Source organism: Diospyros lotus, chromosome 1 (assembly GCF_014633365.1).
Source record: "Diospyros lotus cultivar Yz01 chromosome 1, ASM1463336v1, whole genome shotgun sequence".
In the NCBI taxonomy this organism is placed as follows: domain Eukaryota; kingdom Viridiplantae; phylum Streptophyta; class Magnoliopsida; order Ericales; family Ebenaceae; genus Diospyros; species Diospyros lotus.
Genome location: NC_068338.1, coordinates 48,535,243 through 48,552,267, shown reverse-complemented (window position 1 = coordinate 48,552,267; position 17,025 = coordinate 48,535,243). Strand labels below are relative to the sequence as shown.

General features: G+C 35.9%; 3 protein-coding genes across 13 annotated transcripts in view; all 3 read right to left on the bottom strand.

Moving 5' to 3' along the window:
• Positions 1 to 17,025, bottom strand: part of LOC127786730 (putative F-box protein PP2-B12) — a 56,311-nt gene that overhangs the window by 13,314 nt on the left and 25,972 nt on the right. The gene's annotated exons all lie outside the window — the stretch shown is intronic.
• The window catches only part of LOC127786767 (F-box protein SKIP3-like), a 31,584-nt gene continuing 15,946 nt past the window's right edge, over positions 1,388 to 17,025 (bottom strand). For 4 of the 7 annotated variants that reach the window (XM_052314419.1, XM_052314447.1, XM_052314439.1 and 1 more), the window contains 4 exons: positions 10,046 to 10,123; positions 9,795 to 9,866; positions 7,946 to 8,043; positions 1,388 to 2,767 (listed from right to left, as the gene is read on the bottom strand). In XM_052314419.1, coding sequence (XP_052170379.1) covers positions 2,601 to 2,767; positions 7,946 to 8,043; positions 9,795 to 9,866; positions 10,046 to 10,123 — 415 coding nt within the window. In that variant the 3' untranslated portion in view covers positions 1,388 to 2,600. Of the gene's footprint in view, positions 2,768 to 3,778; positions 3,903 to 4,031; positions 4,065 to 7,945; positions 8,044 to 9,794; positions 9,867 to 10,045; positions 10,124 to 10,159; positions 10,331 to 17,025 lie in introns of those variants that run through there. The other 3 variants (XM_052314470.1, XM_052314433.1, XM_052314461.1) reach the window with 3 other exon arrangements.
• On the bottom strand, positions 10,323 to 16,691 carry LOC127786700 (uncharacterized). Of its 2 annotated transcripts, XM_052314314.1 has the most exons (3): positions 14,342 to 16,691; positions 14,124 to 14,242; positions 10,323 to 14,026 (listed from the first exon to the last, which is right to left on the bottom strand). In XM_052314314.1, the coding sequence occupies exon 1, from the start codon at positions 16,125 to 16,127 to the stop codon at positions 15,093 to 15,095; it is 1,035 nt and encodes a 344-aa protein (XP_052170274.1). In that variant the 5' UTR covers positions 16,128 to 16,691; the 3' UTR covers positions 10,323 to 14,026; positions 14,124 to 14,242; positions 14,342 to 15,092. The 2 variants fall into 2 exon arrangements, with proteins under 2 accessions (XP_052170274.1, XP_052170265.1); XM_052314305.1 differs by having other exon boundaries at positions 10,323 to 14,242.

Sequence of the window (17,025 nt, the reverse complement as noted above, 5' to 3'; positions counted from 1 at the left end):
TTATTTTAATCTTAATTGTGTGCACTATTAACATTTCCAACATGAATTTAAAGTCTATCTTTTTTTTTTTTAAATTACTAAACCTTTCTTTCACAAAAAAACTACCATATCCTTATTTTTCATTATTTGTTTTAAAAAGATAATAGTATAAGCAAAATACAATATTTTTTACTTATACTATATTCCAACTAATTACCAAATTTATTAAACCAAGTTTACACTAAAATAAATTGCCTTGATTTCGAGGTTCACACATATCTCTTTGGAAGTAGATTCTTCTAATTTGATTTTAAAAATTAACATTATAATCCATTATTGTAATTCTTAACCCGAGATCCATAAAAAGTTATGCAACATCAATTTGCTCAATACTTACTTTATTAATTTATTTATTTTCTTCAATATAAATTTTCTCCATATTTACTTTATTTGTTTCACAATTTTCTTCAATACTTAATTTTATTTACATCATTATTGTAAAAAAATAAAATTATGAACAAATTGTTAAAAATGTTATAATTATTATTACTGGACCATTATATACTTGTTTTCTTGAATACTTACCTTTTTAATTTCTATTAGTAAAATATAATATAATTTTTTTTAGTAGTATATTATTGTTAAAAAAAAATTGACCCGACAGGGACAATTGCCCACATTGGACCTCGCGTGACTCTGCCCTTGTGCGATATAGTGAGGCACAAAAAATACTTTAGTCATTTGTGGACACGTGACTTTGCCCGTGTGTGGTGGTGAGATATAGAAAATATTTTAATCATTTATATACGTATATGTAAACCCAAGATATAATTTTAATGTACAAGTAACATAGTTCTTCACATGCTCTCACAAGTTTCAAAATGGAATGTTGCATAATAAAACCAAATATTAAATATATTATTAGAAATAAAAAAATCTCTAGTATTCGAAATAATTACACAACTCAAGATATAAAATTAAGTAAATAACACAATTAGTGACATAAAAATAATAATACAAATTAAAAGTGTAAAAATGCATAGCTTTATCTTACAATTTTATATAATTAATCAAATGAAGTAACATAAAATTAATAATTTTTAACTTTATAATTTCTTTGTTTTTATTTCATCTGTGATTGTACTGTTAGTAGTTGGTACCGACCAGTATTGTTTGGTATGGTATTGTGCGATACCAATCAATATTATCCGGTATTAACTGACATTCATATTGAGATAGAATTTAATTTAAAAGAATGTCATATTTGTGAAATATGTAAGATAATTCAAAATGAGACTGACAACACTAAATAAAATTTCCTAGTATTTGTATGGTCTTGTGCAACAAATTACCAACAACATTACCATTCCATTTTTAATTCAAAGACCTATTTAGTAAGCTGTAAAAGTTGCTAATTAACCAACTAGTTTACTGAAGAATCGCAATCCAAGGTACGGTTCTTCAATTAACAAACAACGTTATTTTTGGATTAAAGCGATGGGGGAAAGGAAGGGGGTGAGGATGTTTGAAATTGAAAGAGATTTAAAGAAGAATGGGGTAAAAGGGAAAGGGATTGGAGACCCAGCCCCAGTCCCGGAAGTGGACTGGACACAGTGAATCATAAAAAGAATAGGATAAAATTGAAAAAACCATAAAAAGATTTATAGGGAAATACCAGAAGTGGACACAGTGGATCCGCCGCTTTACCCATATTCAGGACGTTGTTCTAGGGACTGCAATCCCATGTACTCACAGCCAAAGGTTAACACTAGCCAATCGCTCCAAAAGAAGATATGTAACGCAACCACCATAATAGATGAACAAGAGGACAAGCTAGGTCTGGGCGCATCACCTAGAACACACAATCAAAGACAACAAACCAGGATCTTGAGGAAACAAGGCCTGAGAACATTAGAAGATGCAAAAACATACTGCCGCCATGAATGAATGATTAACTGAAGCAATTTCAAAAGGGGTGGAAGTCCATTATCATCTCCAGTTCCACAACCACACGCCCGACCCACTCCAGTCCACTAACACTCATCCATCCACCACCTTCCTGTCACAAACAAAAGTTTGCATGTGGCATCTTGAGTGAGTGTGATGCCTGCCAACATCAAACTCCAGGTTAACCTCATTCTTTATCCTGTTACGTCTTATCGGAGAATATCCTCACAGTCTCAAGACATTTTCTATGGTCTTTCGATGATCCGTTGGTCTTGTAGCAAAAGGCTTGAGAGCTCCGCATCTAGATAGCAAGTGATTTCAGAGGCTGCTTTGCAGCATTGAGAATCTACCAATCGAAGTTTATTTGTCCTGATTCACTCCATTGCGTCTGGAAAGCATTCCTTCTTTCACAGAATGAAATCGCATGGCATGGGCAAAGATTCTCTTTGCTGCTCCCATATGCTCCTCTTTCAAATTGCCTCTGTAAACACCTGCTTCGCTTCTTCGTGGTTGAGACAGCCTGGGCTCAATGGCGGTTTTATCAGCTTGCCTAGGTGCCATTATCTTCTCATCATGCAATGATGCACCACCTTTGAAGTTTCTAACTTTGGGTTTATGATATAGAGTCACAGTTTGGCCAGACAAGATATTGTTTTCCCGGCCAGGCTTTATCCTCAAGTTGGTATTCTCTTGTTCCTTCCCTTGAATGCTTGTCCCCTTACTTTGCTGTCCATTTTCTTTAGCATCCTTAAGGCTGACTGCTTGATTGGATGGGCTAATTCGTTGCCCAAGAGCATGTGCTTGAGTGAAAATTGATTCGCAGATTTTTCTACCTTCGCTACTGAAACATATAAAAAAATGACTCATGCTCAACATTCTGGCTTTGTTTCAAATGGTTGAGTGAAAATTGATTTGCAGATTTTTCTACCTTCGCTACTGAAACATATGAAAAAATGACTCATGCTCAACATTCTGGCTTTGTTTCAAATGGTGGCCAACAAGCTATTTTCAAACAAAATGCAAATAGATCTAACCACATTTCTGATGCTATCTTTAAAACCACACAATATAAGCTAACATTACATCTGGTGGCCTTCTAAGCTATGGTAACCATATATTCAAGGCATAAAGTCATGGATGTTTAATTTTCAAACACATACCAAGGATTAGGGACCAAAAATTGTCAAATAGCTTCAGTTTGGACAGATATAAGAATACTTGAAGAGGATATCAAAGGTAAAATCATTCCAATTATATCAAATAGCTTTCATGTTTAAAGAGACTTTCCAAAAACTTCTTAAAGATCATTATCCCAAGCGGTTATGAATCAACATAAAGATATGAACTAATGATATGAACACACTCAATTTTATAAGGGGACACAGTACTCACAAGCAGTGGTGGGGAATTTCTTGAGTTTTATGATTGAGTAATGTCTTGAAAGTAGAAATTTCCATCCAAAATGATACTGCATACTTGTTTCATATTGTTGAAAACGTGCCTTAGGAATCTGTCAAAGTTTGTTTCAACCAGTTGTTATTTTTACTGTTAGTGGGTTGTCAGTTCCTATTATTTTGCTTTGTCGTTATTAAATAGTGGACTATGTTGTTAGTTGTGTTGAGTAGAATTCTGGGCCATGATCCTCTATTCTAGCATCTTTCAAATGTATTTAAGCCTAAGTTATCTTCAGTAAACATTGATGTTCTGAGTTGCTCATATTCCTTCTTTTATCATTTCTGTTTTTTGTAAAACAACAATTGGTATCAGAGCTTTCTTCTTGAGGGACCCATGAGTGTCTTAGTGAGTTTTTGAGAGCACCTAAACACTGACCCTATCTTTACAGAAATCAAACCTTCAAGCCATGAATGCTGAGGCAGGTTTCGCTCAAATTGCTCCACCAACCTTCGATGGGGAGAATTATCAGATCTGGGCAGTGCGTATGGAAGCCCATCTTGAAGCCTTGGACGTTTGGGATGCTGTGAAAGATGCAGATTTTCATGTTCCAGCTCTACCAGATGATCTCACAATGGCTTAACTCAGAAATCACAAAGATAAAAAAGCAAAGAAGACAAAGGCAAAGGCCATTCTTTTTGCTGCAGTCTCACCCTCAATTTTCACCAGAATTATGACTCTGGAATCTGCAAATGCCATTTGGAATTACCTTCAAGATGAATATGAAGGTAATCAAAGGATTAAAGGTATGAAAATGCTTAATCTTATCAGAGAATTTGAAGTACTTAAGATGAAGGAGTCAGAAACTATCAAAGAATATTCTGACCAGCTTCTTAAAATTGCAAATCAAGTAAGATTACTTGGCACCTAACTTTCTGATTCTAGAATTTTCAAAAGCTTCTTGTAACTGTACCTGAGATATTTGAAGCCTCAATTTCTGCTTTAGAAAATACTAAGGATCTGTTGAGTATTATTTTGGCAGAAGTAATTCATGCTTTGCAAGCCACTGAACAGAGAAGGCTCATAAGACAAGAAGGTACAGTTGAATGAGCTATCAAAGCACCAATTTGGTGGCAAGGGAAAGAAAAAGAAAAGCAAGAAGGACATAGTTGCAAGTGGAGATGCTACTTCTAATAACAACAACAGTAGTAGTAAAAAGGAAAGATATCCACCTTGTAAACATTGTGGTGGAAAATCTCATCCTTATTTCAAATGCTGGAGGAGGCCTAATGCAAAATGCAATAGGTGCAACCAAATGGGGCAGTAATATGCAAAGCAAAAATTCAACAAGAAGCTGTTGAAGCAAAAAATGCTAATCAAGAGGAGGGAGATCAGCTCTTTGTTGCAACCTGTTTCTCCAGCAGCAATTCATGTGAATCCTGGTTAATTGATAGTGGCTGCACCAACCATATGACCTATGACAGCCTATTTTGAATGAACACAGTAAGAGTTTTTGTACCTGAGTAGCTTGTTATAGCTACAGTGCCTTTTCCTTTTACTGGAATGTGTTCACCATTTCCAATTCTGACCCATTTAACTTCAGTGTTCTCCAATTCCTTGAACAACTCTCTGTCATAGGTCATATGGTTGGTGCAGCCACTATCATTAACCAGGATTCACATCAATTGCTGCTGGAGAAACAAGTTGCAACAAAGAGCTAATCTTCCTCCTCTTGATTAGCATTTTTAGCTACTCAGGTACAAAAACTCTTACTGTGTTCATTCAAAATAGGCTGCCTACAAGAGCTGTGCAAAATCAAACACCATTTGAAGCTTGGTTTGGTTTCAAACCTCCTTTGGATTTTTTTAAGATATTTGGTTGTTTATGCTACTCACATATACCTCAGGTTAAGCGTGATAAACTTGACAAGAGAGCAGAACCTGGAATATTTATTGGTTACAGCACCATCTCTAAAGCTTATAGGATTTTTCAGCCTCAGACAGAGAAAATCCTAATAAGTAGAGATGTGTACTTCATGGAGGACGAAAAATGGAGTTGGAATGACTCAAAGAAAAATCAACATCCTCTGTTGGTACTTGACGACACAATAGATGATCCACCGGTTAGAGGCACCAGATTACTCCCTGACATCTATCAAAGAAGCAATGTAGCAGTGTGTGAACCTGCAAGCTTTAAGGAAGCTATGATGGACCAAAAATGGATGGCTGCAATGAAAGAAGAACTGTTCATGATTGAAAAAAATCAGACTTGGGAATTGGTTCTAAAACCTCATGATAGAAATGTCATAGGTGTCAAATGGGTGTTCAGAATAGAATTCAATCCTGATGGTTATGTAAACAAGCAAAAAGCAAGGCTTGTTGTGAAAGGTTATGCACAAATATTTGGGATTGACTATTTTGACACTTTTGCTCCTGTTGCCAGACTTGATACAATCAGATTGCTACTTGCCATTGCAGCACAAAAGGGATGGCAGGTGTTTCACATGGATGTCAAGTCAGCTTTTCTCAATGGCTTTTTGCAGGAGGAGATTTATGTTGATCAGCCAGAAGGTTTTGTAATCAAAGGCCAGGAAGACAGTCTACTTGCTAAAAAAGGCTCTCTACGGCTTAAAGCAAGCTCCAAGGGTCTGGTACAGCAGAATTAATGATCATATGTTGAGTTTGGGTTTTCAAAAAAGCCTATTAGAAGCTACACTCTATGTTAAGCATTCTGGTACAGAAATCCTAATTATTTCTCTGTATGTTGATGATCTTTTGGTGACAGGAAGTAATGCAGCACTTATTGATGAATTTAAGCAAGAAATGATGAATGTTTTTGAAATGATAGATCTTGGTCTTATGACCTATTTCTTGGGAATGGAGATCACTCTAAGGAAGCATGAAATTTTTATTTGTCAGAAGAAGTACACAAAGGAGATCCTCAAGAAATTCCACCTTGATGACTGCAAAGCAATGAACACTCCTATGAATCAAAAAGAGAAGTTTAGCAAGGAGGATGGAGCTGATAAAGTTGATGAAGCTCATTTCAGAGGATTAATAGGGTGTTTAATGTACCTTTCAGCAACAAGGCCTGACATCCTATTTGCAGTAAGTATTCTGTCAAGATTCATGCATTGTGCAAGTGAACTGCGCTTGAAGGCAGCAAAAAGAGTTGTAAGATAGATCAATGGAACTATCAATTATGGAGTGAAGTATTCCAAGGAACAAAATTTCAGATTATTTGGTTATTCTGACAGTGATTGGGCAGGTTCTTTGGATGATATGAAGAGTACTTCAGGATACTGTTTCAGTATGGGTTCAGGTGTTTTCTCTTGGTGTTCCAAGAAGCAGGAAATAGTAGCTCAATCAATAGCTGAAGCTGAGTTCATTGCAGCAACAACAACTGTCAATCAAGCTGTTTGGTTGAGGAATATCCTAGCAGATCTACGTTTGGAACAAGACCAAGCCACAAAAATCTTGGTGGACAATCAAGCAACAATTTCAATCTCACATAATCTTGTGTTCCATAGAAAGACAAAGCATTTCAATGGTAAATTGTTTTATTTGAGAGAGTGCAGGAAAATGGAGATATAAGTCTGGTTTATTGCAAAAACAGAGGACCAAGCTGCCGATATTTTTACTAAGTCTTTTCCACTTAGTAGGTTCGAGTTTCTGAGGAATAAACTTGGAGTTTGCAGCTTCCAAGGCAAGGAGGAGTGTTGAAAACGTGCCTTAGGAATCTGTTAAAGTTTGTTTCAACTAGCTGTTATTTTTACTGTTAGTGGGTTGTCAGTTCTTATTATTTTGCTTTGTTGTTATTAAGTAGTGGACTATGTTGTTAGTTGTGTTTACTAGAATTCTGGGCCATGATCCTCTATTCTAGCATCTTTCAAATGTATTTAAGCCTAAGTTATCTTCAGTAAACATTGATGTTCTGAGTTACTCATATTCCTTCTTTTATCATTTCTGTTTTCTATAAAACAACACATATTTTAAAATATATGACCTATCACGATGGCTTATGGTTTCAAATATGCCACCACCAAGCATTCTAGTGGGGACCATACCTGAAGTTTCCAGTGGCATAACATTTTCAGAGTGATCAAATTTGCAAGAGTTTTTTCAAGATTTTTGTTTTATTAAAATTCATATAAATAAAACAAAAGATATTAACATAACCTAATTATAAGTTTTTTTTTGGGGGGGTTCTTTCTTTCGTTTTTCTTCTCTGTCTGTTCCCTTATTTCTTCTTCTTCTCCTCCACTTTTCTACACCAACTAGGTCAACATCAATTTTGGTATCAGTATCTTGCTTTTCTCAAAAGTGAAGCCTCACCACCACTCCAATCTAACTGATCGGATCTTGATGCAACATTTCAGGCCCAGAAGACATCCTCCAAGATAAAATTGTTCGACATATATATCTTGCCACTGGCAATTCATCCTTGGACTGATGTTAGGATGGACTTTTATCTTAAGAATCCCATGTACAGAACACACACGGACTCCATCTTTATAGAGGTGGTCAAATTTTCAAAGTTTGACATTCTTCATTACATGCAAGAAGACCACCAAATACAAGTGGCCTGATAAACTAAATTTGCAATATGAAAAAGGAACAACATTAACCTGGGGAAGCTTCACTTCTCCTTAATAGTTGGTGTGATGTTGTTGGAGGATGAAGTTTATCATACTGCCACAGTAGATCACTGACAAGAATGGGTAGTCTGCAATTCAACATTGAAATGATCAGAGGATTATGAGGGAAAATGAAACAAAAGGATGACGGTGCCAGAAACTTACTGCTCTCCTAAAAGTTCAATATTCACACATTGTTGCATTACTTTCTCAATTCCAATTTCAATAGAATTCCAACAATGTGTTTTCCAAGAAAATTCCAAAACAAATTATGTCTTAATAAGGATAGAGTCTGTTGCAACCAATCTAAGAATATAGTTGCATATCACTTGTCAATAAATCCAACAAACCATATTCATTTACCTAAGATCCATATTCATTTACCTAAGATTCAGATCCCACAAGGCTAAGCAGCACAAAAAGACTCCAAAGGAAGTATTTGGAAGAGTCCAAGGATCATGCTTAGATAAGAGCTGGTTAAAGAATTTGGTATTACTAAAAACAGTACGTATCAGAACATACGCAACTTTTCAATGTTCAATTATCAATTGAATCCTAATAGAAGCATAGAGCAATAACCTAAAAAAGTCCCTACCATAGCACAACTTAAAAAATAAAGAAGGCATCATAACAAGGAAATGACTAATAGTAAACCATTTCATTCATCAGGGAAAGCAAAAGCCTAATAGTAAATATCTGTCAAGATACCAAAATTTGGGGAGATGCCCCAAGCAATAACTACGACAAAACCCAAAACTTCAACAAGTGATAGGACAAGCCTATATAACTTTTATGGACTCAGGTATCAGTAGGTATCAGTATGTACACAACTACCAATGATCAATCAATTCACTCCTCGTAGAAGAGTATGGTGCAATCACCAAATACTTGCCACTTTTTCCTTATTTAGAAAGGCAACAATATATCAAACCATAATTCCACTATGGGGTGTTAGCTACATAGTAGAATTATACCAAAATTAGAAAAAAGAAAACAACAACAACAACAACATATCCAGCCTTTATCCTACTATGTGGGGTCGGCTACATGAATTCTACACTTTTATGTGAGTTACGCCCCAATAGATAATTTGTTTAGAATTCATATTTGGATTCGACTAGATTTTACGCTGATTGTCGGCTACCTAATGCAACCCTCCTCCTTTATCCGGGCTTGGGACCGGCAGTGGATAACATCCCCTGGCAGAGTAATGATGAAATGAAATTTCAACACCATCTTCATATGGAGAAGTTTCATGAGATGGTGGTGAATGAAAAAAAGACATGCTGCAACGAAATGACTACCAATCACCAGCATAAATACATTTATGTATAAAGTACATAAGCCTATTGATATCTATCTAAAACAATAAAAAGATTTGGCAACAATTGCCAGTGATAATTGGAAGAGTGAAACTTTTATAAGTAATAGGACGAACCTATAGATTACTCTACAGACTCAGCCTAAGCATACAGTGAATGGAAAACACAAAAGTGTATGTCAGTAATTAGAATAAACATGCAAAGATAAATCATCAAAAAATCTCAATAGAAAGATATTAATTTGCTTAAAAAGGCAAGGCATATGAGACAAGAGGCCTATAGTTACAAAGTTGCATTATTGTTTCCAACAAACTTGGCAATGCTGCCGTGCAAATATTAAATAGGTCAAAAAAGAATATAATATCTGCTAATAATATTTGTGTAAAAAAAAAATGGTATTCAAATTTACAAATTCTGTAAACATGATTTATTATAAAATTGGCAACCGTAAAGCAGAGATATGCATGCCACAAGTAATGGAAAGAATTCTAAGTTTTTGGGCTAATCATTTCACATACATTGATGTCTCTGGAGACCGCTCCAAAAGTAAGTGGCGTTCGTCACCTTCTCCAACAGAATGATGGGAAAGCCTAGTAAAATAAAGCAAACAATAGAATTCTTCGATGAAAAGAGCATCAGGTAGGAACTAGGGAAAGAATGAAATATCCTACAATTAGCATAACATTTTCTCCAAATAAATTCTAAATCAACAATAAAATTAAGATGACAGTTGAAAAAGGAAGGCTAAAAAACCACTGAAAGAACGTACCCAAAAATGTCTGCAAGAAGATGTAACAGAAGGCGGTTGTATGGACTCATTGGTTCTAGCTCCAACACCGCATCCAAGCTAAGGAAAGCAAATCATTTAGTACACTTTCCCAATACAGATTCTCAATTTCAATTCTTAAAATCAGAAAGACACTAAAATTAGCTCTGACATCACTGAAAGCAGGTGACTATAGAGATGACCAACCCATAAAGAACCAAGGTATCTTCTCCATAAACACATAACCATGAACATATAAAGGATCATGAAGAAAGAAGAACCGAGAGGCTGTTCAAAAAACACATTAATAGGACTGTCAAAACTTAAACAGGTAAACTTTTGAGAAAATAATGATGTTAGGAGATGATAGATAGAGAGAATATTGTAGAACACAGTAAAATGCTTGAGATCAATGGTTAGTGAAAGCCTGAGAAGCAATGGTGCAGATATTGATATGGAAATGGACACGGAATAAAATGTTATGGATATGACAAGCAAATAATATATTTTTGTATTTTTTGTTAGTAACATTAATGTACATGTCAAAAAAATACCACTAATCTGACAAGAAGTCGTCAAGTTATCAACCAATAAAAAAAAAATAATAGTAGCATATGGACATATTTGAATACCATTAATCCAACTTAAATAATCAATATAAACACCATTAACATACAATAAAAAAAAAGAGGAACCACTCTTCTTGGAGTTGTAATTAGGCTTCATTTTATTTTTTTTATTTTTCACCTAAAAATTTCTTGTATCTGAAAATTTCAAACTGAAAAATGTTTAAAAAACTCCGTCTTGCCCTTAGCCTGTCAAATCTATCGACATGTGTGTCTATCATGTGTCAAAGAAGTGTCGAATAATAAAAATAATAATAAAAAATTAAGACATGTAACTTGACATGTCTAATAAGTATCCATGTTGATACATGTCAAAGAAAGTATGCCACTCAAAATGAATTGCACACACTCCTAGGTGAGAGCTAAGCTAATACTAGGGAGACAAGGAGGATATAAAATACATGCACATATATCTATAAAAATGTCTGGCAAAAAAGATAATGTGAAGTGTGTATATATCATTATAATATGCCAAATTCAAATGTAGACACTATGTGGAAAATCATCTGCGGGCATAGAAGCCAAACTTGTGCGTACCAAATATGTGATTTTCTACATCAACCCTTTTAATTGTATTTCCCTTTATGTTCTCAATCAATTCCCGTGTTATAAAATGCACAAGACACTTGCTAATGTTGTGGACAATTAAATATAATATGTATGGAACAATGCAGCAGTATCGAACACAAGTACAAAAAAGAACAAAGTATAACCAAACAAAATAATATGAAATACAATGATATCTTCTCTTACAATCTAATCTACATACAACATCTTATATACACACCAAAAGATAGAAAAGTAAAACCCATAAAATATGGAAACATGTAACCCATGAAACATGGATACATGTTTCCTCAATTTGTGGGATCCCATAAAATATGGATCCATTGTCCCCATTTTTTACATTTCTACACTCCCCCTCAAGCTAGCTTGAATATATCTTCCATGGCAAGCTTCCTCACTATTTTTTCAAATTGATTTTTGTGTAACCCCTTTGTAAGAACATCGGCGACTTGATCAACTGTTAGAATATAGGGCACACAAATTGCCCCATTATCAATTTTCTCCTTAATAAAGTGCTTATCCACTTCTATATGCTTTATCCTATCACGGAGTACTGGATTATGGGCAATGAAAATCACAGTTTTATTATCACAGTAAACCTTAGCTGGTAAGGGAGTGGAAACCCTTAAGTCCTCTAAAAGTCTCTTTATCCACATAACCTCACAAATCCTGTGGGCAACTGAACGAAATTCAACTTCAGCACTACTTTTGGCCACCACGTTTTGTTTCTTGCTCCTCAAAGTGATGAGATTACCTCCCACAAAGGTGCAGTATCCCGATGTAGATCTTCTATTAATAATACTGTCTGCTTAGTCTGCGTCTGTATAAGCCTCTATGTGAAGATGTCCATGTTTTCTGAAGAGCAAATCTTTTCCAGGAGTTCTCGTTAGGTACCTTAGAATTCTGTAGACAGCTTCAAAATGTTGTGAACCAGGTGAGTACAAAAATTGACTTACTACACTTACTGTAAATGCTATATCAGGTCAAGTGTGGGACAGATAGATGAGTTAGCCCACAAGCCTTTGATATTTCTCCCTTTCTACCACATGTTTGGCTTCGACAAGTTATAGCTTCAAATAAGGTTCAATGGGAGTTTCATCTATCTTACACCTAAGCATTCCTATTTCAATGAGTAAATCTAGGACATACTTATGTTGGTTGACAAAGATTCCCTACTTAGATCTTGCAAGTCCTTGGTCTCAAACTCATATGCTAGTTTCCTCTTAAGTTCTTCAATCTCTCTCCTGTCATCACCAGTTATTATTATATCATCCACATAGACAATTAAAATAGCTTTCTTTCCATCACCAGAGTGCTTAAAGTACATTGTGTGGTCTGCTTAGCTCTGAGTATAACCATATCCTTTTACCGCTTTTCTAAATCTTTCAAACCATATAAGGATTTTTTTAAACTGTTGTAACGCCCTGCATTTCCCGAGCGTTAAATAATTTAAGAATTTAAGGGAATATATATTTTTTTTCAACATAAACTCAATATAAATCATTTCCCGACAATCCCGTTCTACCTTCTCAACATATCAAAACAAGAATCAATAAGCTAAGACAGATAATCATCATAAATAAGGAAGCTAAAATCGAAACTTGACAAAAACATAACCGAATCTTCCTGAAGAAGCAAAATACCGGAACAATATGTTGAATCCATCGGACATGTCATCACGTGCCGTCACATCTCAATCACTTACATGCCTAAGCTACAAGTCCTATCTGGAACGTTTGAATGTTCCAAGGACATAACCCAATTAGAAGATGAATCTTCTAGTGAGGGTTTAAAAACAGATACATGAATGCATGATGCAAATACATGAACAAACATTTGCCCTAATGTAACTTCCATGGCCCTCTTGCTCAGTATGGAACCCCCGATAATAATCCCGACCTGCTTTCGAGATACTCCCGAACGTTGTTCCATCATTACCCTTGGGGAATTACGGCTACATTATCAGGACGGCATCCCATCCCGACACAAATATCGATATACCAACAATATCATGTCAAGAAAAAATCATGACTACCGATGCAACAATATATGTACAGATATGACAAGATGTGCATAAATTACATATGATCAGTGTTCTAAAAGGCGCTAGACGCTAGTCAGGCGCCCGACTGGGGCCTAGCGCCTAGGGCGCCTAGGCGGGGCCTAGGCAGCGACTTGGACAATAGTGTTTTTTTTTTAAATTTTTTGATGCAATTTGATATCAAGTAAACCAAAGTTGGAATAATAAGTGAAATAATGAATTTAAACATTAAAAAACTTTAAAAACAAACTGTTGTAGATTAGTACTGAGGTCAAGATGACAAAAACAACAATAATACAACATAAACATTAAAACATATATGAAGAATCTAAGTAATATCTAGTTATCTTAGTGGATTTCTTCTTCTTCCTCTCCATATTCTTCTAGCACACGATCTTCATCAGACTCAAAATCAAATTCATGATGCTCTTGTTCATCTTCTTCTTCTGATTGAAAATCATCTTCATGAAGTTCTCTCATCCTAGAACTTCTTCGAGGTTGAAGCATGTCGTCTGCTCCAGAAGCTTCACCAACCATTTCCCAAGTGAGCCCCATACCAGGCTCAATTTCTTCATCATCTTCTCCATCAACGATCCATCCTTGTGCATTACTAGCATCACTAGCAAGTAACACATCAACATTCCTCTCCTTCTCCCTTTTTTGCTTGTTCATCAGTTTTGCATTAAATTGGACAAAGACTAGATTGTTCAATCGATTAACATCTAGTCTATTTCTTTTTTTCGTATGTATCTACATAAAGAAAATGAAAGCAATATCAATAATTCAATATAAATGATAGATAACTAATTGATTAAAATATTGAAAACACTTTAAAATATGCACTAACCCCTTCAAAAGTACTCCAATTTCTTTCACAACCGGATGAACTACTAGTTAACGAGAGGATCCTTCTCGCCATTCGTTGCAAGTTTGGTGTTTGATTTCCATAAGTCATCCACCATTTAACTACATAGGTTAAACAAATTTGAAATTTATACACTAAACTAATATACGATAGAAACTAAAAAAAAAAAAGTCCTAAGATTAAAGGAAGGAATTTTATACCTGGGTTATAATTATCATCATTTGTTGCACACCCTTGAATTGCCCATGACTTTCCAAAAACTCCTCTTTGCAAGTATATTTTGGCAACTCAACATTTAAAATATGCCCTTGCATGCGATCATCACCATAAAAAAACATCTCCACAGCATTAAAAAACCCATCCATCAGTTCATTATCAAATTGCATATCTATATCTTTGAACAAATAATATGGATTCAAAAGGTAAGCCGCAAAATGCAATGGACTATCTAGCCTATCTTTCACTCTTGCATCAATAATTTCCATAATAGGCAAATAGTTCTTTTCAAGATTGTTTAGAGCCTCCTTAATATCCTTTTTTGCCTGATTAATCTCTCCATATAAAAAGCCCATAGAAGGCTTCTTATCTGCATCAACAATTCGAAGCACCTTCACCAAAGGTGCAAAAACCTTAAGACATATAGTCACACCATTCCAGAAAGCAATGCTTAACACAGTTGCATAGGCTGCTTTCCCTTTAACAGTCTTTGACCACTTGCACTCCTCCCACTCAGAGCTAGTAAACATTGCTCTCAATTGGCTCTTTTTCTCCATTAAACTTTGTAGAGTAAGGAAAGAAGAAGCAAATCTAGTGACACCCGGTCTCACTATATCCCTCTTCTTTGTAAATGACCTCATTAAGGATAAGGTCTTATGATGTGCATAAATAAAGATTGTCAAACTCTTGGCTTGATCAATGACTTTTTTGTACCTTGGCAGTTTTCCAATGCTTTCAAGCATTAAATTGATGGTGTGAGTAGCACATGATGTCCAAAAGATATTGGGTCTCTTCACCTTTAATAACTTTGCCGCTCCCATATTGTTGGCAGGCAGCATTGTCAGTTACCACTTGGACAACATTTTGTGGCCCAACTTGCTCAATGCATTTGTCCACATACTCAAAAATGAGTTCACTTGTATGTGCCTCCTCTGAAGATTCTTTAGAAGAAAGGAAAGCAGTACCTGCATTAGAATTAACACATAAGTTCATGATGCTCCTTCTTTTTCTATTACTCCAAGCATTTGTCATAATGGAGCACCCATTTCTTGCCCACTCTTCTTCATGCTTCTTTAACAAACCTTTCATCCTGTCAACTTCCCCCTTTAGCAATGTTTCCCTCAATTGGTATTGACTAGGAGGATTGAAGCCTGGCCCAAATTGACCAACTGCCTCAACAAACAACTTGAAACTGTCATTATCAATGGCATTGAAAGGAATACCGTGCTCATAGACCCACCTAGCACAATATTCACGGACTGTCTGTGTCCTCTCTTTAAAGAGTGCTTTATTGATATTTTGTTGTCTTTGTGTCATTTTTACACTTGAACCAGCTTCAGGGCTGATAGAACTTGCAAATTTATCCATAGGGCCAAGTGTGCGAGGTGGGTTATTACTCCCTAATTCTTGCGATTCATCATCACCATTCCCTTCCCCCTTTTCAGAAATATTGACTGTTGATCTCATCAGATCTTCTTCCTTTTTCTTATTCTTCTTTTTATTCCTTGCCTCCTCAATTGCATTCTTGCATTTGGCTCTATCATCTGGAGAAGCTTTTGGACATGCAGACACATTTCCAGAAATGTGGCCAATGTGTTCTTTAACTCGGTAAACACCGCCAGACATCACCTTACTGCATAACTTGCATTTGACTTTGTCCATATTCTTGGGATCAATTAGCATCCCATACTCCCACCCCACATCATTTGACTTCCTTTTAAGAATTGAGACGGTAGCGGACGATGCTTCCGTACTCCCCGTTCCAGACATCACTTAAACTGAACAAAATCAAATCTGAAAATCATGTGGAAGTCAAAATCAAATCTGAAAATCATGTGGAAGACAAAATCTGAAAATCAAATCTGAAAATCATTGCTAACAGCCTAACACAAATCTGAAAATCAAAGCTAACAACCTAACATAGGAACTTAACATTGCTAATAGCCTAACACAAATCTGAAACTGAAAATCAAAATCATGTGGAAGATAAAATCTAAAAATCAAATCTGAAAATCGCTAACAGCCTAACAGATTCCAAGTAGAATCATAATCAGGATGATCTTTCCAATGAACTAAGAACTTTCAAACCTCTCCATCCCTGGTAAAATAATCAGCAAATAGCATTAATTTTATCTTTGTGCACTGAATTTACTGGTAAAGGTAATGCAATGTAAGTTTGGGTAATGAAGTCTAGTTTGTGTTAAGGAGGTTCAATAAGAATCAATGAAAGGATCATCAGGTAACTTATCAAGGAAAAGAAAAAAAGAGAGAGAGGCTAACACAAATCTGAAAATCAAAATCATGTGGAAGACAAAATCTAAACATTGCTAGTGAAAGACATGGTTAATAAATCTGAAAATCATAGATGATGGTTAATAAATAGTTTTAAATACATAGTACATACTGTTAGTGATGCTTGAAGGCGGCGGACTGAGAGAGAAAGGGGCTTGGCGGTGGTAGAACACAGAGGAGAGGCGGTCGGCGGCGAGGGACGCGGTCGGCGGCGAGGGAGAGAGGCGGTGCGGTGGCCGGTGAGAGAGGCAACCAGAGAGGTTGCTCGGTGAGAGAGGTGGTGCGGTGAGAGAGGCGGCCAGACAGGTTGTCGTTCCAGCAAGCAGCGGCGGCGGGTCCGGCGGCGGCGAGGAGGGGAGCAACCGGTGACGCACCA

Coding starts and splice junctions, on each gene's coding strand:
- LOC127786700 (XM_052314305.1), bottom strand. CDS start 16,127: ATGTCTGGAACGGGGAGTACGGAAGCATCGTCCGCTACCGTCTCAATT.